Source organism: Vidua chalybeata, chromosome 16 (genome assembly GCF_026979565.1).
Source record: "Vidua chalybeata isolate OUT-0048 chromosome 16, bVidCha1 merged haplotype, whole genome shotgun sequence".
Classification (NCBI taxonomy): domain Eukaryota; kingdom Metazoa; phylum Chordata; class Aves; order Passeriformes; family Viduidae; genus Vidua; species Vidua chalybeata.
This window is the reverse complement of record NC_071545.1, coordinates 787895-812529: the sequence shown is the minus strand read 5'-3', so window position 1 is coordinate 812529 and position 24635 is coordinate 787895. Positions and strand designations below refer to the sequence as shown.

The 24635-nt window shown below is 55.4% G+C and overlaps 1 protein-coding gene across 1 annotated transcript in view; it reads left to right on the top strand.

The window, feature by feature from the left end:
• LOC128796192 (ankyrin repeat and fibronectin type-III domain-containing protein 1-like) overlaps positions 1-24635 on the top strand; it is a 192708-nt gene that overhangs the window by 141421 nt on the left and 26652 nt on the right. Inside the window, exon 5 of the mRNA XM_053957619.1 lies at positions 8457-8585. Within this exon, the coding sequence (XP_053813594.1) occupies positions 8457-8585 (129 nt within the window). The remainder of the gene's footprint in view (positions 1-8456; positions 8586-24635) is intronic.

The window sequence follows — 24635 nt, the reverse complement described above, 5'->3', positions numbered from 1 at the left end:
CCACTGAGACTCTTGTTGTTATAAAAACCCCTTCCCCAGCTACCCAGTGACCACAGCTGTGTTGGGCCAGTGAAAGGGGCTGCCCTGCGCTGTGGTTTTCACGGGGTTGTACTTTGACCCATCTTTTCTTTACTGTTTTAGGGTAATCAAAACAACTGCTCATATTGAGGTGAGCTGTGGCAGGGGGAGGAATGGTTCAGGGTCTCAGGATCAACTTGTCTGGAGCTGCAGCCTCATATCCCAGGGCTGTCAGACATCTCTTCTTGTTCCCTTTTGATGAGCCCTCTATATTCATTCTTTACCCTCCCATGCAAGTTCTGTCACTCCTTCCCCATCTGCAGCATCTCCGGGGCCCCTCTCCCTGGCCTTGGGAAGCCTCAGGCTGCTGCCCAGCTGTCATGCCCTTGAGCACCCTCCTCGCTGGGTCAGAACAGGCATCCCCAGCTCTGTCCCATTAGACAGGATGGTTTGGGTGTGCAGCTGTGCCCTCAGCAGGTGGGTGAGCCAGGGCCCTCACAGAGCTCATCCCCTCAGCACTGCATGAGCCTTTAGCTCCTTCTCTACAGCACCATCCAACCTGTACATCAGATCCCCAGCCCTCTGGGATAACTCGTGGAAAAGTTTGGTTAAGTGGATATGCCTGAATTCATCACTTGCTCTCAGTAGGGCTGCCCACAGTTGATCTGACATTCTGCCTGATCTGTCCTGAGCTTGTCAGGGAGGGAACTGAGACCCCCTTGAACACCAGTGTGCCCCTAGGTGGGGAGAGTTTTCCTAATGTCATATCCTGCAGGCAGGCCTGAGGCTGTCACAGCAGCAGAGCTCACCAGCTAATCATGGCTGAGTCAGCCTGAGAAGTGGGACACTGAAATACCAAAGGAAAACCAGGGACTTGGAGGAACTGGATAAGCCAATGTCCCATCCTTTGGGTTGGAGCCAAACCTCCTGAGATGTTCTGCTGCCTTGCTAGCCCAGCTAAGCTCCTGTGCTCTTCCATGGGGAAGGCACCTCACTGCTGTGTTCTGGAAGGACATCATCCTAGACTGCCCTTTCACAGAATCCTAGAAATCATGGAATGGTTTGGCTTGGAAGGGGCCTTCATGATAATCTTGTTCCACCCCTCTTCTGTGGGCAGGGACACCTCCCACTATCCCATATTGCTCCAAGCCCTGTCCAGCCTGGTCTTGGACACTTCCAGGGATCCAGGGACAGCCACAGCTTCTCTGGGCACCCTGTGTAGGGTCTCACCACACTATAAGCAAAGAATTTCTTCCAAACATCTAATCTAAATCTCCCTTCTTTAAAATTGTTTCTCCTTGTCCTATCACTATAAAAAGTACCCAAGTAAAAGGGCATGCTGCCTCTTTTTCAGTCCTGGGCAGTACCTGGGGAGTGGGGGGTGAGAGGGGGTTGAGCTTCCAGAGGTGCAGCAGAAGAGCAGTGTGTCATACAGACGAGAGAGTTCATCAGCAGAAGCCCTGGGTGGGTGACCCTGGCAGGCAGCACTGGTCATGTGCAATCAGCATCTGTCCCCAAGCTAAGGAAACACATGGGGGTCCTCAGGCAGGATCCTCAGCACTTCCCAGCTCACTGGGAGCTAAGGTTTGGGCTTGGGAAGTCCCTGTGGGCAGTGTTCTGTGTCAGTCCCCAAAACAGTGATGGAAGAGCTCAGTTCATGGTTTGCGTGCCCCAGTCATGGGCACTGCTCGCAGATTTGGGAGATTGAGGCAGAGGAATGTCAGCAGAGTGGAATATGTGCCTGTCTGCAGCTCACCAGACTGTCTGCATGGTCACCCATGAGTCCATGAAGGTTAGAGACCAGTGGCCCAAAGCACTTTCCTGAGTGCTGAGGGCAGGGGCAGGACAGCCTGGCAGCATGGGGGAGTCTTGGGGCTTCCTCCTCCAAAGCTCACCTGGGGACCCCAGAGGTTTTGGTGAGACTCAGAGTAGTTTTCAGCATCCCTGCCTCTGTTTTCTCCCCTTCTCAATGGAAACAGGTAGTGAGGCAGGGCCATGCAGGGTGAGAGGGGTTCATGGGGGCACCAGCAGGGTTTGGTGGCATGTAATTGCATCAGGGGTGTCACAGCAAACCCAAAGCAAGTGGAGGTGAGGCATCGCTGCCTTCTGCCTGGTAGTCCCTCCACAGCTGAGCCTGGTACTCCTCACCTGAGCCTGATGCCGCTCACCTGAGCCTGGTTCTCCTGGTGTCCCTCGTCCCAGCCCGGTACCCCCATCTGAGCCCGCACAGGCTCCTGGTTATGTAAAGCCACGGCAAACGCAACCAGGAGATTCTTCAGTGTCGGAATCTGAGTCACATGGGGCTGTTTTATTTCCCCCTCTGCTAATCTCGTTTCTATAGAAACAAGATTGGGAGGAAAAAAAAAAAATAAAAGAAAAAAGGAGCCAAGCACAGAGCAAATGAGAAACCTGAAGTGATGGGTGAGGGAAGCGGAGGTGGCAGCTGAGGAGGTCGGGCAGCGCGGATGGGAGCAGGGACCCCGCTCAGGATGGGAGTGTGCATAGAGGGGACAGGGACTCTCCCGAAGAAACGCCCTGGGATGAGCTGCTGCTCTGGCAGTGGGTGAGCCAAGCACCAGGAGCAAAGGGAGCAGAGGCTGTGCAGGTGAGTGAGCATCGCTTGTGCGGCTTGTGGGCATCTGTCCCTGTCCCCATCCCTGCAGGGCACAGCTGGGCATGGCTCACTGGGGTCCTGGCCCTGGGTGGAAACACTCTCGTGACTGGTGCCGTGGTCAGTGGGAAGCATGCCACCGGTGAGCGGGGCTTGCCAGAGCGGTGTGCGCAGCCAGCACTTGCCTGGAGGCTGACTGTGTGTTCGTGGCCATGAGGGTTTCCAAACCCTCTCTCTCCCAAAAGACTGCTCCCTGCTTGGGAAGAACCTTTTCAGCTTTGGTTACTTTCCTTCTATTTTATCCTGACTGTACCTGTGCAAATAAAGTACTGACAGCAGCCAAGCCCCACAGCCCAGGGAGTGCAGGGCTGTGTGCTCACAGCACTGCTCACCCCGGCCACAGCCACCTTCCCCAGACCTGCTGCAGCCAGGGTGCTGGTGGGGATAAGCCCGGCTCAAAGCTGTTTGTGCAGGGGCTGCTCCTCAAGGAGGGAGGACCAGCTGAAATGCTGCTGGTTTGCCTGGGCTGCTGGCAGCCCATGGCTCATCTCGGGACTGTTGCCTGTGCTGATGGAAGAGGCTGGGAGCTGCCTGCCCACATCTGGGTTAGTTCAGAGCCACAGGCACGTGCTGGCTCCTGAGTCTTAGGCTAAGGACTGTGCAACAAGTGGGAGCTTTTCCTGCCTGGATGTGCTGTCTTGTGGGATGGATGGCTGGTATGCATGTGGTGGTGGGGGCTTTGGCTGGGTGCATGGTGGAGCAGAGGTGTTGCTGGTGCTGGTCATTTTGTGCCAGTGGCTGGCTCTCTCGTGACCTCGGGCATCCCTCACTCAGTGCAGCTGTGCCTGCATGGTCCCTGGTGTCCCTGCAGCTCCGGCCATGGCAGAGTGCTGCTGTGCCAGCAGGCGCTGAGGCACCCGGGTTCCTGCGGGCACACGCTCACCCCGGCAGCTGCAAGCTGCCAAAAGGCTTTTAGCGGATCACCACAGGGGAGGGAGGGAGGGATGCGGAGCTGAGGGATCAGGACTTTGCTTGTCATCACTTCCCAGTTGTGGTGTGAGGAATGTGGTGGTGATTGCGAACCCCCGGCCGGATCCACGCCTGTGTGTGGCGGGTGAGGCCGGAGGATGGATCCAGTGTGGTCCATGGCCTGAGTGTTTCTGTACTGAGCTTTGGGAAATGTCACTGCTCATCCGCCTGCCTGGCCAGCGAGGGGGCAGAGGACGGCGCTTCAGCCCCTTGTCCTCATCCCAGGGCGGCTGAGGGATTTGTGCGCTGGGGTGCCGTGTCCAGTGCCGGCTCAGCAAGCTGCTGGAGGCACAGGCAGGATGGGGACAGGCTGCCAGCCCTCCATGTCCGTGTTCTGCCTGCCTCCCCACTGCCTCAGCAGGCTGAGGGCTTTGGCAGTCACCCCTGTTGGGTTGGGCTCCCAGAAAATCTGTGGGGTTGAAGGGATGGGTACAGGCTTGTGTCACACAGCGCACTGGGGCACTGGGAGCTGTGCCCTGTGCTTAGCTGGACTCTTCCCCCTTGGCCAGGCTGGTGTCCAGGTGCTGCTCTGGGCACTCTGCTCATGCTGGTTGGACACTCCTGGGCTCTCAGCACTCACCAGGCTGGGGTCAGCACTGTCCCTGTCTCCCTTTAGCAGCAGCCTCTGCCTGTCCCTGCAGGTTCAGGGTGCTGGGTGCCATGGCTGATGCCAGTGGGGAGTTTGCCATGCCAGACCCTGCCCCACCCTGTGCCTGAAGCAGTGGGCTTAGGGGGGACATATCACATGGAGGCTGTGCATCGCTGTGCCACAGTGGTCCTGCCCTCTGGGAACGCCAGCTCTCTTCTGTCCAGAGCTTTGGAGGGAAGGGCTGAGGATGGATATTGCTGCAAGAGCCTTCAGCACTGATAATTATTTCTGGAAAAAGATGCTGTGTTCTGACTTAAATGCTGACATGGGACTCTGAACACATGTAATCTGGCTGACAGATGGCAAAGTCACAGAGGTGTGATTTATGATACAGCACAGTAGCTGAACAACCTTCTCTGGTTGTTAGGAGACAATTCTTCCCGGTGCTGCGGTTGACGCTCCAATTGATGGCTTTTCCCATGTGTCCCCTTGGTGTGAGGGGACTCTTCGGCAGGTGCCAGCTGTGTCTGCCGTGTCAGCCCTGCTGCTCCAGTGCTGAGCTGCTGCAGAGATGCTGCCTCTGAGGGAGGGCTGGGCAGGTGAGCCCAGATCTTGCCCGGATGGATCTGGAGCAGTGCTGTGCAGTGGCAGGGCTGGGGGAGCGGTGCTGGCCTTGTCCCCATCCCATGGCTGAGATGAAGCTGGCTCAGGATGACAGTGGCACCTGGGGCTGCCCGTTCCCCAGACCAGCACTTGTGGGCCTGAGTGTGTGGTCCTGATGGGGGAAGGCACCGAAATCTCGCCCATCAGATAAACGCACAAGGGAAAGGATGCTGACAGACACAGGGAATCTGCCTTACCTGCATGCCCTCTCCCTGCCTCAGTTTTCCTGCTTCTACCATAGGATCCCTAACACTGATCCTTATTAAGGGACAGGGACATCTATTAATGTTTGGAAAGCACTTGAGAAGTAACACTGTGGTCTCCACAGCATCCCCCTCCCCGTGCTGGAGTCTCACCCCCCCTGCCACCCAGAGAGCCCAAACCCGGCACAGTACCCAGTGCTGTGGGAACATCCCAGCCCTGGGCACACCATCCTGGCCCTGGGAGCACTCTGACCCCAGGGGACCAGGGCAGCTCAGCACAGGAGCTGGGAGGAGCTGACCCACCAGCAGGGCCCTGGCAGAGCAGGTATGATTCATTCCCCTTCTGCAGCATGGTTTATGTAAAGCAGCTCTGTATAAATTGCCAGATGATCTGTAATGTGCTCCTGGCTTCTAATTAGTGATGCTTCTGCTGAAGCTTTGGGGTCTGGCAGAGGGGAGGGAGGCTGGTTCATGGCTGGATGAGTTGCTGACAACTCCCAGTGGGGAGGTGTTGGGCTGTCAGAGCTGTCACAGCCATTCCTTCACCTGGGCTGTAGCAGCTGGAGGTGGTGGCCAGCAGATCTGGGGGGTGAAATCAGCACCCCAAGGTTCTTGGTCAACTTGTGACTCATACATGGACTGGCTTGTCTGTCCTGCATCAGGCAGATCTGGGCAGCACCTGCCCTGGGCTGGAGAGCATCCATTCCCTGTCTCCCTGTGCCTTCCCCTTGATGCCATGACTGGGGACTCACAGCAAGGCCACATGTTCCTCAGCACCCAAGTGGCTTCTCCAGCCCCACCAGCCCACCCTGCCCCCAGGACTAACTGTTCTTCATCCCTAACCCTGATGATATGTGGCACATTGCCCTGTTTTCACCCACCAGCTCTTCTTGACAGATGCAGTTGGTTTCATCCAATCTGAAGGATGCAGTGGCTGCTCCTGCTGTGCTTGGGCAGGTGGATTCATCCAGGTAAAGATCCTGGGTGTAGAGTTGTTCCCGTGGTAGTCGTTGCAAAGGCCATGTACTGGCACCACAGAGGCACTTGTGACAGGGGCTGCTGCCTTCCTGCATCTGTGCAGGGTATCTGGGAGTTCCCAGATATCTGGGATTTCCCAGCCCCTCATCCCTGCTGATGACCAGTTTGGAGGGGTGGCTGTAATGGTGCAGGGAGTGTGGTGGAGGTGGGGTCAGCACAGCAGACAGGGCAGGATTCTGCAGGCAGTCCCCAGGTCTCAGGAGATAAACACTCCCAGCATCCTTTCAGCTGGGGCTGGAGCCCTCATCCCTGCAGCGTGGCAGGAGCTCCTCCTGGGCAGGTGGGGAAGGGGCAGGAACAGCCAAATGCCACTGAGGAGGGGCTATAGGGAACCAGCAGCACCTGTTCCCACTGCCCAGCCCCATTCCTGGGTCAGCCCTGCTCATCCTGGTGTCGACACCGTGCCTGGGGCTGCTGCAGAGCATTGGCTGTCAATGCCCACCTCTCACTCCTCCCTAAATGGGATCTTCATTCCAGCTGAGCTTTGACACCAGATCAAAGGAGAGTGAGGTGGTGGGGACAGTGTTGGTGCCGGGCTCTCTCTATGAGCACCAGGATCACTCCTCTTCATTGCCTCTTTCTCTGGCTATGAGAAGGGGAAAGCTAGGGTTTGGGTTTCTTGTTGGGTTTCTTTTAAGGCAAACCTCATCCTTTACATCAAAGTAGGATTTTTTCTCAAGAATGTAAAGAATTGCCCTGGGAGGTTTGAACAGCTCTTTGCCGGCCGGGACTGGAGAGACAAGAGCCCTCTCCAGAAAGCTGTCTCCACCCGATCCCCGGCAACAGCAATTCATAAGCTGAAAAATAAATCAATAACCAGTTAATGAATTGAAGATGTCTGTGTTTAAAATGTATCAGGGAAAAAAACTGTTAGTTGGTCGGGGCTGGCCTAATTACTGTGAGGAAAGGCAGGGAGCTCTTAGTTCTGAGAAACAGGTTCTCTTTTTCTCTGGAGGTATTTTGTTTGGTTGAGAGAGGAGAGGAGAGGAGAGGAGAGGAGAGGAGAGGAGAGGAGAGGAGAGGAGAGGAGAGGAGAGGAGAGGAGAGGAGAGGAGAGGAGAGGAGAGGAGAGGAGAGGAGAGGAGAGGAGAGGAGAGGAGAGGAGAGGAGAGGAGAGGAGAGGAGAGGAGAGGAGAGGAGAGGAGAGGAGAGGAGAGGATTGGCTTTAGCAATGTGTGTAGGCTCAAAGTTTCCCCCAACTCTGTCCTTCACCCCGGGACCTCTGTCGAATCACTCCTGTCCCCTTCCCTGCCCAGCCCGGGGCTGGCTGAGTGGTGGGAGCAGGTTGTGTTGGCACATTAAAGAAGGACAGGAGGCAGTGTCTGTGGCAGTGTATGTGGCAGGGCTGGCACACAGCCCCAGTGCCTGGTCGTGTGCCCAAGTCTGGGTGTCTCAGCTCCACAGGCTTGTCCTGCCTTGCTCCCACGCTGGCAGCAGGGATAGGCTGTGCTGCCATGTCCAGCCCCGGGCTGGGGATGCCACCTTTGGCACGGGGGGGGGGGGGGCTCTGGGGGCTCCGTCTGCCAGAGGAAGGCAGAGGGCCGAGGGTCTCTGCAGGGCAGGTGCCTCCTTAGTCAATCTCAGCCTGTGAGCCTGTGAGCCGCTGGGCTTGAAGACAGGGCAGGTATGCCCTGTGCCAGCAGCTCTCCCTGAACAGGGCTGGCATAGATTGGAATGTGCAGCACGCTGGAACCTGCTGATGTGCTTTTCCCAGGTCCCAGGGGCTGGGAGTGACGCTGGAGCACCCCACCTGGTGGGAAGGGGCTTTGTCAGCACAGATGGGTCCTCCAGTGGAATCCATTTGCTCCCACACATTTCTGTTTCTGTCTCCAAAACCTCTCCAATGTGGGCTGATTTCCATGTCAGCCCTCCTCAGGGAAGCTGTTCTGCTGCTTGGGAGGCCACAGGGGCTCTAGGGTCTCTCTGAAGGAGTGTGTGGTCTTTGATTCAGTCTGCATTGGTTCTCTTCACTTACATGTCCCTGGCTGTTTCTCCCGTGCTGGCTGTCACCCGTTGGAGTTTGGGGAGGAATGCACAGCCTGGGGAGGTGATTTTGCTGCACAGGGAGCAGGACCTGGTTCTCTCAGCCTGCCAGACTGCAGCTCCAGTTTGGCTAACGTGGACCAGTGCTGGTCCTGGCCTGCTGAGCAATACCAAACTTGCTGCTAATCCTCCACTTCCCACCTCCAGGGCTGGTGCCACTGCCCCATCCTTTCAGCACTGAGCACCTCCTCGAGCTGTGCCCCGGCTGTGCCCTGGGGCCAGGGCTGCAGTGCCATTAACGCCTTTCCTCTCCCCTCCCCAGGTCGGAGAGCAGCCTCGCTAGGTTTGCCCACCGCTTGTCGGTGAAGCAGAAGCAGGAGAAGAGAAGGAAAGCTGAGTATGGCTCGGCCGAGCTGTCTGCCTTCCGGCCCAGGTCTCTGAGCATTGAATGGTAAGAGCTGCAGGACGGGACTGGGGGAAGAAGCTTCTGCCTCTCCAGTCGCCCTCCTGTCCCCTTTTCCCACTGCTGCCATGGTCGAAGCGGTGTCCCATGGGACAGCAACCCTCCAAACCCCTCCACCTGCTGCAGAGGCTCCCCCAAGGTATCAAACGAGAACCATCCCCCAGCTGAAGGTCTGTCAGGGCTCATGTGGGTAATGGGAGTGTCTGCTGAGCTGGGGCACATGAGCACACAGCCTCTGGCAACCCCCACCACTGCCCCCTTCCCTTCCCTTCCCTTCCCTTCCCTTCCCTTCCCTTCCCTTCCCTTCCCTTCCCTTCCCTTCCCTTCCCTTCCCTTCCCTTCCCTTCCCTTCCCTTCCCTTCCCTTCCCTTCCCTTCCCTTCCCTTCCCTTCCTTCCCTTCCCTTCCCTTCCCTTCCCTTCCCTTCCCTTCCCTTCCCTTCCCTTCCCTTCCCTTCCCTTCCCTTCCCTTCCCTTCCCTTCCCTTCCCTTCCCTTCCCTTCCCTTCCCTTCCCTTCCCTTCCCTTCCTTCCCTTCCCTTCCCCCCAGGAAGAGCAGTAAGGACACACAGGGAATGGAGCTTCCGTGGTCCCTCACTACCCAGTGCTCCTCTGTTGGATCGGCTGGAGATAACAGCCACAGCGAGGTGGCCTCAGCCGCTGTGGGAGCTCTGGGATCTGCAGGGACACCTCCAGGGGCTGCCCTCTGTCACCATGCCCGGAGCAGTGGGAGGGTCCTGGGCTGTCCCAGAGGGTGCAGTGCTCCCTCCTTCCCGCTGCTGCGCTGCCTGGGGCCCCTCGTGTGAGCACAGGTCTCAGAGAGCTGTCCCCACTCGGGCAGGGAGTCATTCATCCTGGGTTTCTGAGCTCTGATGCAACAGTCTTGGAAGCAGATCACAAGCCAGCCATCCCAGCGTTAGAGGTGACCTGCTAAGGATATTTAAAAGAGCTGGAAATTGTATTGCTTTCTGCTTCCTTAGATGGATAAAGGAGGGTAAAACTTTAAAAAAAAAAAAAAAGAAAAAAGAAAAATGCTTAGAAATTGCAAGAATGTTGAATTTGGTTTTCAATTTTCCTGCTTTTTTTGGAGATCTTTCTGGCATTTATTGTGTGTTCTAACACTTCAGTGTAGAACCCTCCTCAAAGGCTTCCTTTATCTGTGAGGTTCCTTGAGCATCAAAGCTCACCAGGTATTAATGAACTAAAGAATTCAGGATATTTGGGGACAGACTGCTTTCTTCTCCACTTACACAACTTTCTTCACTTTGCTAAGAGGATGTCATGAGAAAACCTGGTCTGCAATTACTCTCAATCTCCCAAAGAGACAAATATGTGAATTTGTAATGTAGCAAATAGGGAAACAACAAAGAGCTCATTAAAAACAATCAGAGTTTGTCTTTATTCAGAACAAAGAAGCACGAGAAGCCAGCAAATCTCTTTCCTCTTTAAATGTGTCTTTGAAGCCCCCGGGTCCCAGTTTAGCCCTGTCGGGGGATATTTGTGGTACATTTTCCCCCACTCCATAGCGTTTTCCTGGGGGAAACCATCTGTCTTGCATTTGGCAAACCACCTTGTGCAGGGAGGACTCACAGCAGTGGTAGACGATGCTCTTTTAGAGGGATTCTGTGGAGCAGCCTGGAAAGGAGCTCTGGGTGAGGAGGGGCTGCCTTTGCCTTTGGTTTGCCACGTGCTGTCATGCTGCAGCTCAGGGCTGCAAGGCTGAGGGAGACAGCCCTGATGTCCCCATTCTGCAGGGACACAGGCACAGCCAGGCAGGACTCTCACCCTGTACTGGGGTTTTATCCATAGCTTGGAGACATCTTGGGTTGGATCAGACATCATCCTAGCGGCCAGGATCAGGTGGGTCAGGCTTCTGGAGCTCAGGGGCTGTCAGGACACAGAGGAGGGGTCACCCCAGAGGGTCAAAATGATGAAGTGTGATGAAGTGTGGCAGTGGGCTGGGGACCCTGCCCGCTGCCTGCTCCCATCCATCTCATATTGCATCTCATATTCTCAGAGAGGCATTCAGAGATTTTTCCAGCCTTCTCTGCAGCCATGACCTGCTAAGGGATCTCCTGGCCTTTTCCTTGGTGTGAAACAGCTTTTCTCCATGTTTCCTGTACATCACCAGGAATCTCTGCTCATCACAGCAGGATCAGCACCCTCAGTTAGTCACTCCAAACCATCCTGGGCTGCAGGTGGGGCTGCTCCTCAGTACTCTGGCTGATGGGAAACTTGGCTCATATACTGGCAAATCTACAGATGCCTAATTTGTCTTTCAGAGCAAATAACTGCCCGCATCAAATCTGTCTGTGTTTACAACCCAGGGTTACCACTGCATCTTTTCACCTGCCTCTGCACAGAGGTGAGCACCCACACTGAGTGTGATGGGTTCAGCTCATCCCACATGGGTAGGAGTGGCGTGGAAAAGCAATGGACCATGTTTTCCCAAATTAGCAGCTTCTGAGAGTCCCACCCGTCTTGACCCCAAGGCTTGAAGGCAAAGGACAGCTTCTCAACCTGCTGTTGCCTGTTGCCAAGGAGGAGGTAGAAAAGCATGACATCATCTGTGCTCTTTGCTTTGAAAAGCTGGGTGTCAGTCTAGGGCAGGGATTAGAGTTTCCTGCTTGAAATTCCTACTAAAACATTGTCAGTACAACCCATCCCCACACAGGGCAAGCTGAGACAGTTTTCCAGTGTTCCAAATTACTCAGATGCTCAGGTGGGGGTGGGTGGAGCTGAGGTAGAAGAGGAGGAGCTGCATGGAGCCTAACACTGTGTTCCTGCACTGAGCACAGCCAGGTAGGACAGGATACAGATGCCTTCACCTCCACTTGGCCCTTCTCCAGGGAGCCCTGTGCCAGGAGGTGCAGTTCCTTGCTGCCACAATGAGTGAGGGGCTGGATGTCCTGTGCTGCTGCCAAGCCCAGGGATGCTCCCGAGGCAGGTCTCACAGTGTGTGTGTCTATCAGAGCACATCTCCCTGGCTCAGTGGACACACTGATGGGCCGTGCTCCCCCAGGCACAAGGCAGCTGTATTCCCATGGCACATGTTCCTGTGCTGCACCAGGCCAGCAGAGCACGGCTCTGCTCTCCAGCCCAGCCAGCAGCAAGCGAAGCCCTGTTAGTTCCACTTATTAAAAACAAAATTGCTGGGGGGAAGGGAGAGAAGGCAGAGAAAAAGTGAAGTATTGAGAAAACACTCCTTTCATTCATACGTTGTTTGCTGAAATAAATACTTCATTATTAGACCTTTTTTAGGGTATTTTTTTTAAAGCCAGTACCACAAAGTCCCCAGTGTTCGGGCCTGTGAATGTGCTGGATCACCTCAGCCCATGGCTCCCTGAGCCAGTGTCCTGCTGCTCAGAGGTGCTGGAGAGGAGCTTTCCCAGTCTTCCGGAGAAAGCTGGGGGCTGCACATGTCTGGTTTTGCCCAGGTTTGCTGATTCCCTTCTTGTCTTTGCTAGATGGTGTGTTCTGGGTCACTAAGGCAGCTTATGCTCCAAATGAGGCAAAAGTAACTTAGGCAGGAAAGGATTTGGGATTTTGTTTATTAAAGCTCTGCTTTCTGTGGTGTGTGGTCCTAATCTAGCTCCCAAACCTAAACAGCACAAGGCTACTAAAGCCCTCTTGACTTAAAGTCCACTATATTCTGCTGTTGGGGCGAAGAAGGTGAAAGCTGGTGATTCCCATGGAGGCCTCACACTGTCCTACAGCAATGCCAAAATTCCAACAATCCTGTTCTCCCCACTTAGAGTGAGCAGAGGCCTTCTCTCCGCCATATCTCCTGTTACCTGAGATATGCTCCACATTTATCTTCCCTTTTAAGTGAGGCTTAATCCAGCGGAAAGGCTGCGATCCCTGGTTTACTCTTGTGTGAGAAGAGCTGGGAGCTTCTGTTCCCTCTCGCATCCTCTCAGCTCCATTGCTCATTGGGAGTTTCAGCCCTGCAGGTTTGTCCTTCTGAAATCCTTTTGTCCCTTCCTTTTCAGTTCTAGCTCTAGCTCTAGCTCTGTTTTCCTTCTTCTGTTTGTTCCTGGGTCTGCTTTCCCCCCACACTCCTTTTCCCATACTCACCGCTTGTTCACACTGATTTCCCTGTTTTCTTCTTCATTGCTTATTCACTGCTTTTTCTCTCCGGGCTCCTCGCATTTTCCCTGTCAGACAGCCTCCCTGTGATCCATGGTTGGAATAGCCTATTCCCATGGTGCCAGGAAAAATGCAGCACATTCCTGCCTCCCCCCATGCCGTTATCTGGGTTGTGCTCCTTGGCTGCCCACCACGAGGCTGAGCCGTGCTGGCAGCAGCGTGTCAGTTCCTGGTGACAGGCGCCTGCCTTGGGCTCAGCCCTGCCCGCAGCTCGTGTTCCTGCCTGACCCTTGGCTCGGCGCTGGATCCCAGCTCCTCGCTGCCAAAAGCTGGGATGCTCAGGGAGCTGCCTGCCCAGTGGCCACCGTGCACACCACACAGGCCTGGGTGGAAGGTGCCAAGTGAGCAGGAGCCACCAGACGTGGGAACCCCGCTGGCACCATCTGGTTGGTGGAGGTGGCACATGACTGCTGCCGCACTCTGCCTTCTGCTTCGGGTTTGGTTGTAGAGAAGTTTTTTAAGGGAACTGTTATCATTGAAGTTATTTAAAGTGTAATATTTCCCTCTGAGTGGTCTCGAGTGGTATGTTGGTTCTCCCTGTATGGCTGGGTATGGAATCCCTGCTGTGGAAGTGCCTCCAGCATTGGTGCTGTTGCTGCTGTGGGCAAGCAGCCAGGTGACCTGTTCCCATCCAAGAGGTCCTCTCCTCCTGGCACCAAGTGCCACATCCTGGTGGAGCTGCAGGGCTTGGAGGAAGTGCTGAGCTACAGACTGATCTATCCCACTATTCCTGATCCAGTGCATGGGAGTGCTGCTATTGCACAGCTCCCTGAGAGCTTGGTGCTGTTCCCACAGCTGTCCACAGTCGTCTGGGGCTGTCCCCAGGACTCTCTGTGTGACATTTGTCCCTTTGCCAAGTCAGCCAACACAAAGTGAGTTGTCATCAACTTTCTGGGAGGCAAAGAGTAGCAGCACCATGAAAATGGTGGGCTCAGAGCTCTTCCAGGTTTCACAGCCCTACTCGAACTGTCTCACTCCAGAAAAGTCTTGGAGCTCTTTCTCTTCCCAGACCAGGAAGCTCTTAGCCTGAGTGAGGAAAAACAAGGGAAATGAAGCCCTGAGCCTTGCAGTGGAAGGGAAGGAATGTGAGAGCCTGGGAGCTGTGGGGGCATGTGGGAGCAAGGAGATGCTTTGGGTAGGCTGAGCTGTGGGCACTGCGTTGGCAGCGCTTTCTGTGGGGGAGCCAACCTTGGACAGTGTCACCACCGCCATTCCGCGGTGCCAGCTAGGCCCAAGGTGACACACAGCCCCCAGCTCAGCACAGGTCCGAGGTGACACACAGCCCCCAGGTCAGCACAGGCCCAAGGTGACACACAGCCCCCAGCTCAGCACAGGTCCGAGGTGACACACAGCCCCCAGCTCAGCACAGGTCCGAGGTGACACACAGCCCCCAGCTCGGCACAGGCCCAAGGTGACACACAGCCCCCAGGTCAGCACAGGCCCAAGGTGACACACAGCCCCCAGCTCAGCACAGGCCCGAGGTGACACACAGCCCCCAACTCAGCACAGGCCCAAGGTGACACAGAGCCCCCAGCTCGGCACAGGCCCAAGGTGACACACAGCCCCCAGCTCAGCACAGGTCCGAGGTGACACACAGCCCCCAGCTCAGCACAGGCCCGAGGTGACACACAGCCCCCATCTCGGCACAGATCGGAGGTGACACACAGCCCCCAGCTCAGCACAGGTCCGAGGTGACACACAGCCCCCAGCTCAGCACAGGCCCAAGGTGACACACAGCCCCCAGGTCAGCACAGGCCCAAGGTGACACACAGCCCCCAGCTCAGCACAGGCCCAAGGTGACACACAGCCCCCAGCTCGGCACAGGCCCGAGGTGACACACAGCCCCCAGCTCAGCACAGGCCCAAGGTGACACACAGCCCCCAGCTCGGCACAGATCGGAGGTGACACACAGCCCCCAGCTCAGCACAGGCCCAAGGTGACACACAGCCCCCAGCTCGGCACAGGCCCAAGGTGACACACAGCCCCCAGCTCGGCACAGGCCCAAGGTGACACACAGCCCCCAGCTCGGCACAGGCCCAAGGTGACACACAGCCCCCAGCTCAGCACAGGTCCGAGGTGACACACAGCCCCCAGCTCAGCACAGGTCCGAGGTGACACACAGCCCCCATCTCAGCACAGATCGGAGGTGACACACAGCCCCCAGGTCAGCACAGGTCCGAGGTGACACACAGCCCCCAGCTCAGCACAGGCCCAAGGTGACACACAGCCCCCAGGTCAGCACAGGCCCAAGGTGACACAGAACCCCCAGCTCGGCACAGGCCCAAGGTGACACACAGCCCCCAGCTCGGCACAGGCCCAAGGTGACACACAGCCCCCAGCTCAGCACAGGTCCGAGGTGACACACAGCCCCCAGCTCGGCACAGATCGGAGGTGACACACAGCCCCCAGGTCAGTACAGGCCCAAGGTGACACACAGCCCCCAGCTCGGCACAGATCGGAGGTGACACACAGCCCCCAGCTCAGCACAGGCCCAAGGTGACACACAGCCCCCAGCTCAGCACAGGTCCGAGGTGACATACAGCCCCCAGCTCAGCACAGGTCCGAGGTGACACACAGCCCCCAGCTCAGCACAGATCGGAGGTGACACACAGCCCCCAGCTCGGCACAGATCGGAGGTGACACACAGCCCCCAGGTCAGCACAGGCCCAAGGTGACACACAGCCCCCAGGTCAGCACAGGCCCAAGGTGACACACAGCCCCCAGCTCAGCACAGGCCCAAGGTGACACACAACCCCCAGCTCGGCAGAGGTCCGACCCGGCCGGCGCGGTGGTGAAAGAAACGCGAGGCGCTTTGTCTCAACTGGGAGCGCTTTAAGCCCTCGCTCAGGAACAATGGCCAAGCTATGGGGTCATTTGTTCTGGTATTTCAGCAGCTCCTCATGATTTATGGGATGTTTTGTTCTGCTGCTTGTCTTAGCTTCCCCCTCTCCACCCTCCCCGTCTCCATCCCTTCTCCATTTCAACTCCTCCTCCCCCTGCTCCCAATTCCCCTAATAGCTGTGGAGCCTCTGTGCCTTATGAAGTCATGGTATCTGTGACTTATTGAATTAGCCGGGTGGGAGCTGGACTTCCACACTGCACCGGGCTCTGCCGGGGTGTCCAGGCTCCCAGGGAGGCAGGGCCCCTCGCCCGGGGCTCTGTGCAGCCAGAGCTTCCCCCATGTGGCAGATGGACGTTGCCATCAGCAGGACACTGCAAAGTTGGTTTAGAGGCAATAAATATGGTCAAGAGAAGCTGCAGCCCCAGCGAACAAGGAGGACTCTGTGCACAGAGACACTCAAGTGCCGGGGGCTTTGCTGGCTGTCCTGGTGTGCCATTCCCCACCTCACCTCTCTGGGAGTGAGGTGGATGCCGGTTAGGGAGCCCCAGAGTTCCTGCTGTTGAACTGCATGTGGGACAATGTGGTTCAAGAGCTTGGTTGTGTCCCTAGCATCCTGAGAATGGCCATGGCCAGTGCCTCTGGATGTACTGGGGGAGCAGGGGTTCACATGTCCCTCCCCAGAGCGGGAGGCACAGTGATTTAACAGTGACTGTGAGGGACATCCTGATGGGGGTGGGGAGGAGTGAGCCCTCTGAACATCCCTGGAAGTCAGATTAACCTCAGGAAAGCATTTGCAAAGGAATAATTTACTTGAGAACGATCACTTTTTATCCTCATTTTCTGAGTTTCCTGGAGAAAGGCAGAGGCTGGAGGGCAACTGCTGGTCCCAGTGGGACCGGCATGGTGCTGCAGGCAGTCCTTACCCAGAGGCAGCTTTGGCAGAGGAGCCACAGTCCATGCAGCTCCGCTCCTGCTGCCTCATGCTGCCAGCAGGGAGTCGGGAGTATCCTGACCTACAGATGGGTGCAGATGGGAAAGGAGAGATCTTGTGCCTCCCCTCCTGGCACCACAAGCCTCTGGGAGCCCAGTTTTCCTCCTCTTTTCAGGAGAGGCAGCTCAGCTTGTGATTACAATGAGGCTGGAGAGGTTGGGAGCAGAGCGAGGCCTGGAGACTCTCTGTGCTGCCACAGGCTCCAGCAGGTCCAGCACTCTCTTCTCTATTTGTTTCTCATGTCACTGCAGTGGGAGAAATTGCATCCTCTGGGGAAGCAACAGAAGGAAAATGTTCAGGGAAGACTGATGTCCAGGTTCTCCCTGTCTGGGACCAGAGCCCTCAGTCAGATCCCTTCCTCTCTGAGAGCACAGGCAACAAATAACATTTAAAAGACAAATATAAAATATTGTGCTGATTTGGTGCTCTGGCCGCTTCCCTCTGCTGGTAGCTGATACCTCCAATAAGATTATTTCTCAGTCCATTACCCTCAGCACACTTTAATTTCTCTCAAATAGCCCAATTGCCTGATTTGTTTTCTTTTATTGTCATCATCCCTCTGCCATTTCCTGTGGCCAGGATCTGCAAAACAGGATGGATGCCTTGGTCCCTGCTGAAGAGTGTGGAGGATGCTCTTTATCCTGCAGAATCTCCACTGGTTCTTCTCCATGAATGTGCCTCTGCCTGGAAGGTGCCAGTGGATTTCCACAGCAGGCAACCCAAGCCCCATGGATATACTGGGGAAATTGCAGAGATGTCACAATCCTTGGTGAGAAAGGCAAGCCTCCTGGGTATCTAAATCTTAGTGCAAGCCTTTCCACACCACCTGCTATTCCTGTGGAATCCCACAATGATTTGGGTTGGAAGAGACCTTAAGGCCCATCTTGTTCCACCCCTGCCACGGGCAGGGACACCTTCCACCATCTCAGGCTGCTCCAAGCCCCATCCAACCTGACCTTGGGCACTGCCAGGAATCCAGGGGCAGCCACAGCTGCTCTGGGCACCCTGTGCCAGGGCCTCACCACCCTCCCAGGGAAAAATTCCTTCACAATATCCAGCGTAAACCTTTTGGTCTGAAGCCATTCCCCCTTATTCATCGTTACATGTGCCAGTGCACTGGATTTGGAAGGTCTTTGCTCTCCCAGTCCCCTTAACCAGCACACAAAAGTATCTCAGTATGTTTCTTTTAATGGGAGTATCCATAACAGTCCTTGTTTCCTACTACTGGTCAGGTCTTCAGATCTCCAGCCATGAACCTCCTTCTCCATGAGCCAGTTTGGACTTGGGAAAGGGCAGCATTGCAGGAGTTGCGTGTCTAGAGCAGCTCCAGCAAGGGCAGCAGGACACTCCAGTTCTGGAATGCCAGGCTCCCTCCATCCCTGGGAGCAGAAGGGATCACTGGTCTTGCTGCTGATACTTCTGGAGACATTGGGTCAGGAAACACATGGACATACCCAGATAGTCCTGACAACTGGCACTTCCAAGGTATTCCAGTACTTTTAATCCTTCCTTATCTCTTGAGCAGTGGTGGTCACTGTTGGGCAGGTTTCCTCTGCTCTTAGATAGTTTCCTCTGGCAGAGACAATTCTGCCTGCCAGGGCTTCAGACACCTCCTGTTTATCTTCCTGGAGAGTATCTCACAGTGCCAAGTTGATATTGGATCTACTGGCTTGGATGCTAGCAGGATGGGCAGCGCTCTGTGGGGAGGCCAAATGGGAGGGAGGAGTCAGCCCCAGCCCAGGACATTGGGACAAGGAGGACCATGTCCTTGGATGTGCTGGGCCCTCTTTCCACCTTTGATGGAGTCTTACTGCACACTAAGTCTTCCCCATCCCTCGTACTCACCCTTCCTGTGTGTGCTGGATGCTTTTCAGGGAAGTTGTGAGCCCAAGTGGCCTCCACATCTGCTAAGCCTTATGCCTGGTGGAGGTCAGAGAGGGACGTTATGTTCCCTTCCACTCCTGATTTCCACATTTCCTCCCTTTCTCCTCAAAATTATTCATCAATCTACCCCAGCAGTTTCCACCCCAGGGACATTCCTTTCCCTGTCTCACTTTGCCTTTGTTGCCTTTATTTTTCTGAGAACAGGGAAAGTCAGACAGGGATGAAGATGTTCTGCCACAAGGAACTGTTGGGCAATGTGGAGGAGAATTTTCCATGCGGGCAGTGCCAGATAGTGCAGGTCTGATAGATTTCAGGCCAGGAAAAGGCAAGGATCATGCCTGGCTCTGTCCAAGGTGGAACTGGACACTTGGCAGCAGCTGCCAATGTCACCCTGAGAACTTGCATGTGGTCTTCACCCTGCCCATGGTGCAGAGGTTCACCTGAGCCCCCTCCAGGTCTGTTCAGAGTCTGGTTTCCATCCAAGAAGTGTCCCAACAGGGCCTGCCAGGGCTCATCAGGCAGTAACTGGAAGACAAATCTCCTGCCTGTGGTCAGGGCAGGGTTTTTACTAATGGTTTCATACAGTCACAGAATCATGGAGTGGGCTTTGTTTTGCCTACCCATGTACTGGAGAGGTCTGAGCTCTCCTTAGCTTTGAATCATAGAATCATGGAATGATTCAGTTGGAAGGGACCTTCATGATCACCTCATTCCAACCCCTGCCATGGGCAGGGGCACCTTCCACTAAACCAGGCTGCTCCAAGCCCCATCCAACCTGACCATGGACACTTCCAGGGATCCAGGGACAGCCACAGCTTCTCTGGGCACCCTGTGCCAGGGCCTCACTTCCCTTGCAGGAAAGAAATTCTTTCCAATACCCAGTCTAAATTTGCCCTCCTTCAGCCTAAAGCAATTCCCCCTTGTCCTATTACTGCCTGCCCTTCCCAAAACTGCCTCTGCAGCCTTCCTGCAGGCTCCCTTTAGGCACTGGAAGGGGCTCTGAAGTCTCCCAGGAGTCTTCTCCAGCTTTCTCAGTCTGTCTCTAGGGCAGAGGGGCTTCACCCCTTGGAGCATCTTCATGGGCTCCTCTGGAATCTCTCCAACAAATCTACATTTTTCTTGTGTTGCGTTCTTAATTTGCAGTAAAAAACTGGATTTTATGAGCTTTGAAAAATGAACATATGGCATTACATAGGGTTTGTTAAGCATGGCCACAGAACAGCTGCTGAGATGAGCAGAGCTATGAGGAACATCTCTTCTTGGTCTTATCAGGATGGGCTCTGGCCCGCTGCCCCAAAAGGAGCCACCATCACCTTGGGTGGGACTCTGGCTTGTTGAGCTGTGGTCCCCATACAAATCCTGCAGGTTTCCGAGTGTGGGGTTGTTAAGGCCCCTGAGAGGGCAGGGACTGTAGGATGACCTGGCACCATGGTTACTCACCTCTTCCTCTGGTCTTGCTTCTCCTCTCCACCCCCAGACTCCACATTTAAAGTCAGAACCTAAACTGACTTACCAGAGCTTCTGAGCTTCACCCACTGCAGAGAGGACTGGGGTACCTGTGGTACCTGTGGCTTCTCCTGGCCCACTGAGCAGCAGAGGACAAGAGCTGGCCCTCCTTGTCCCTCAGCTTCTCACTCTTTAAAAGGTGCATGACAATATTGACCTCCTTTTTCAGGCACTTTGGCATTCCTGCCCATAAAGAGGCACTGGAACAAGATGATCTTTCAGCTCCTTTCCAACCCAAACCATTCCAGGATCCTCTGATTCTATGAGAGCTGCTGGTGAAGGAGCTGCTCTAGGACTCCTGGCATCTGGGTCTCGTGCTGGCCATGCCCCAGACCCATGGTTGACTTACGGGCTTGCTCTGAGCTCCAGGCTGGCAGGTCAAGTTTTCCTGGTAGGCTTTGTACATCAGCTTGTGCTGGCATTGTAGCTAAGAGCACCAAGGTCAAGGTTTCTGTACTGGAAGTGGTGTCCAGAGAAGTTGAAACTTCTGCCCAGGGAGCACGTTCTAAAAAAGTGTCCTTTTTCATCTCCAGTGTTCTCATTCCTGAGCATCTTCACTGGGGAGGAGGAGGCAGTGACTGTGGTCAGAGGCAGTGACAGGAGCAGAGGTAATCTAGGGAGAGGTAATCTAGGCAGGTGTAATCTTAGCCCAAATTCTTTTGGGTTTAAAGATGTCACTATGCGCCAGGCCTGGAGTCGTAGGGTGCTCACTCCCCCTGTGTGCTGGAGGCATCACCCTCTGTAAGCCTGGCCTGTGTCAGAGAACACAAGTCCTGAAGGAGTGACCCATCAGAGGCTCCTGGGGGATCAGAGGCTCCTGGGGGATCAGTCCCTGCTGTCCCATGCCGGGGACCAGCCCCAAGGGCAGAGGCACCTCGTGAGGCTGGGCTGGGTTGTGGTCCCAGGAGGGGCCGCTCTGCCTCTGGATCTCCTTGGGAAATGGGACTGGGCAAAGGCCTGGGTTTGCTGTGCAGGTCCTGACACGTGCCTTGTCCCTGCCTGTGCCCCATCCTCCTGCTCCATCCTCCCTGCCCAAGCCGGGCTCCAGAGCCAAGTCCTGCTGTGCCGATGGGTCTGTATGGGCAGGGGACTTGGACTGGGTTTCCTGTGCCCTGAAATCCTGCAAAGCACTAGGCCAAATTCTGGGAAGCAAGAAGGCTGCTTCTGGACACAGATAAGCTGCTGTGTTGTTTAGTCAGTGCTCCTGCTCTCCCTGTCTGTGCCTGGCATACTGCTGCTGTCCAGCTGGGGTTTGAGGAACCTCAGTGGTGAGCACAGTCCTGGAGCTCCATGAACCAGGAGGTGGAATTCCCAGTGGAATCCTGCCTGATTTCTTTGCAAGTGGAAGAAGGATTCTGCCAAGCAATCCCATCCTCCCAGTGCAGTCCTGGCCTTGCTCTGCCCCGGTCATGAGCTCTGGAAGGCTCGTGTCAGGCAGGAAAGTTTTGCTTATGGAGCATAGCTCAACTCGGATGAACTTCACATGAACTCAAAGTTTCTTTGGCCATTTTCTTTTCTGATGACACCGGCAGGTCAGGATCAGGATCCTGCACTGCACAGGGACCCAAGGCTGCCTTCCTTGTGCACCAGCACAATCACCTCATCCTTCTGAAGCACAGGGACAGCTTCAGTCTTTGCTCTCTGTGACAGGGGACAGGCCCACAGAACGGCTGGAGCAGTGCCAGGGTAGGGTCAGGCTGGATCTCTCAAAAAGCTTCTTCCCCCAGAGGGTGCTGGGCACTGCCCAGGCTCCCCAGGGAATGGGCACAACCCCAAGGCTGCCAGAGCTCCAGGAGTGCTTGGACAATGATCTCAGGGATGCCCAGGGTGGGATTGTTGGGGTGTCTGGGCAGGGCCAGAGGCTGGACTTGTGACCTTTGTGGAGACAGTTGGAGCTCTTCCCGTGTTACAGTGGGACTGTGTTGCTGTAACTTTTGCTCTCGCTGGTCCCAGGGGATGGTGGGCACCCCACTGCACCACCAGGGCTTTAGTGGCATGCTCAGGGTCACCCAGATGGTCTGTGAGAGAGTTAAATCCCCCTCCTCGTGATGCTCCCACACTTTACGTGGAGATCACTCTTGCTACCTCCCTTGTCTGCATTCAGACCACAGAAAAATTGGGGTAGTGGAGCCAGGGGGGGCCTCAGGGCTTAGAACTTGTTGGATCAATGATGGGAAGGTGTGATTGCAGCGTGAGCCACCCGTGTGAGCACGGGGACAAGCTGTGGCATCCTAGGCCAGCATGTGGCAGGACACAGTGGGGTTTTCCAGATCAGTGAGCATCCTGGTCCTGAAAAAGCTCTTGCAGCACATGTGAAAAGCAGGGTGAGGAGCATGGTGGGGAGAGCTGGGTGTCTGAGGAACATGAGGGTATCCTCTCACCTCACTGCTCAGGGGCTGAAAAGGGGGAGGAAGGAGGCAGCAGCACCCACCATGTGTGGGGTCACCAGCTCTGGAGATATTTCCCAGCCTCTTGGTGATGGAGGGGCCCAAGCTGGCTGTGTGTGGCTCAAAGGTCCTGCTTGATGTAAGTGTGTGAGCAGGGATGTCCCAAGGGCTTTGAGAGATCTTGGAAGTGCTGTCTCCTCTTCCCCCCTCCGCCACCTCCCATCTCCAGGGCCACCTGCAGCCATTGGCCCCTGCCACCCTTGCTCTTTTGAGCTGCAGGGAAGTTATCTCTGTGAGCTGCATGGAGGGACGAGGAGGGCACCACAGCTTACCCTTGGAAGGGCCAAGGATACAGCACTTCCCAGTGGAAGTTTGTTTGCTCTTACCTTTGCCAGGCTTTAACTGTTTGGGCTGGATTATTCCATGTTTTTCTGCCTCAGGCTGAACTTTCTCCTTTTTTTTTCCTCTATTTTTCCCAGTTTTCAGCAGAAGCTTGGGGGAAAATTGTAGCTTTGCCAATTTCTCTTTTTTCCTGCTTCTCTTTGTTTGAGTGCTTCTGGTGTCTCCACTCTTTGAAAAAGAGACTTGAAATTTGGCAGGGATGATGCATTCCTGCTGGAAGTCAGCGTGGATTTGGTCAAATGGTTAGCCACTGGAAAGAATGGCTGGGCATGCCTGAGGAGCTCTTCAGGGGCCAGCTGCTGTCCCCCATTTGCAAAGGGACTCTGGCCACTTGGTGTCCTCCTGTCCATTTCTCTAGGGACACCTCCTTGCCCAGACAAGTCCAGGTCAGGAGCAGTGGCTGAAGGAGCCATTTCCAATTAACAAGTCTCAAAAGCAGTTTACCCAAGACAACGTTGTCTTTGTCCCCATTTCCCATGCGTGGCAGTGGCTGTGGGTATCACCTGCCTCTCACCCTCGGCAGAGAGAAAGAGCAGAGCTCAGGCCAGCTTGGGCTGTGCCAGGCAAGGGGAGGAGAAGCTGACGAAACGCTCCTGTCATGCCAGACCTGGGAAGAGGTGTTTGTAGACCTGCCTGCCCCATGGGTGAGCTCAGCAGCATCACATCCATGCATGGAAGGACAGAATCCCAGAACCATTATGGCTGGGAAAGACCTTCAAGGCCATCAAGTCTAGGCTGAGCAGGTCCTGGTAGCTGGAGGTTTGATCTGGTGATCCCTTATGGTTTTCAAAGTTGTTCTTTTATATTTGAGTGGAAACTTTTTCTAATTGCTGTCCTGGGGGCTTTGTAAATTCCTCCACAGACTCCGTTATCTTCAGCTGGGGTTTCTCTACTTGATGGTATCTCAGAGCTTTCTGCAGAGGGAGGAATGACACATGAGCTGGGAAAGCTCTGGTCTGATGAAGGAGCAGGCAAGCCCCAGCTGGAAGGAGGCCCTGCTAGTGGTTACTGTCCCCAGTTATTGCAGTTACAGGAGTGCTTGGGCACTTGCAGGATGTTTTCTAGCAAAATGGTGGAAAAAATTGGCTTCTCCTCTTGGACTGCAGGCTTTGATCCCTGACTCCATGGAAATGCTGTTGTAGTTGGGTGGCAGTGACCCAGCCCCTCTGGTGTTGCTCATGAGTTGGGTGGTGGTGGCATGAGACCAGCCCCAGGGGAAGGTGGTGGGGTGGTCAGAGAAAGTCCCAGTGGGTGCTGGGCAGGGAGCTGATCTGGGTCAAGCTGTGCCAGGCAAGGGGTTTACCAGGCTGGGACATGCTGGTCCAGGGAGAGCCCAGTGGAGGTGGCTGTTGTTGGTAGTCGTGCCAGGGACAGTCTGTGGGCAGTGGCCAATGTGCCCAGTGCTGCTGGCTGGCTCCTGCTGTGTGCCTTCCAGCGGGAAGCGGGTTTCTGACTCCAGTAACATTTACCAGCTGGGACAGCTCTGGAGCTGGGTGTGTGCGTTTGTCTGCTCTTCCATTGTGACTTGGCCGATGTCTCCTCCTCCCCACTGAGATCAGTGGCTGTGGGCTCCCTTTTGTAACCCCTTTGGGTGCAGCTCTGGAAGTCTTCAGCCTAGTTTCGGTCAGAATGCTGGTCCCATCTGGCTGGATGTCTTGGGTGGGACAATGGAATGGAGGTGGGTTTCCACCAGAAGGAACATCCCAGTGATGGACTGGAGGACTGGGAAGTACACGTGGGATGTAGGTGGCTGAGGATGAAGCCCAGCCATAGGCATGGGGAAGAGAGCTCAGGGGACCTCCAGAAGACTTCCTTGGGCCATTTTTCTACCATTTGATGGTTCTGGAGAGGATGTGGTTTCTGCCGGGAGGTGCATCCCG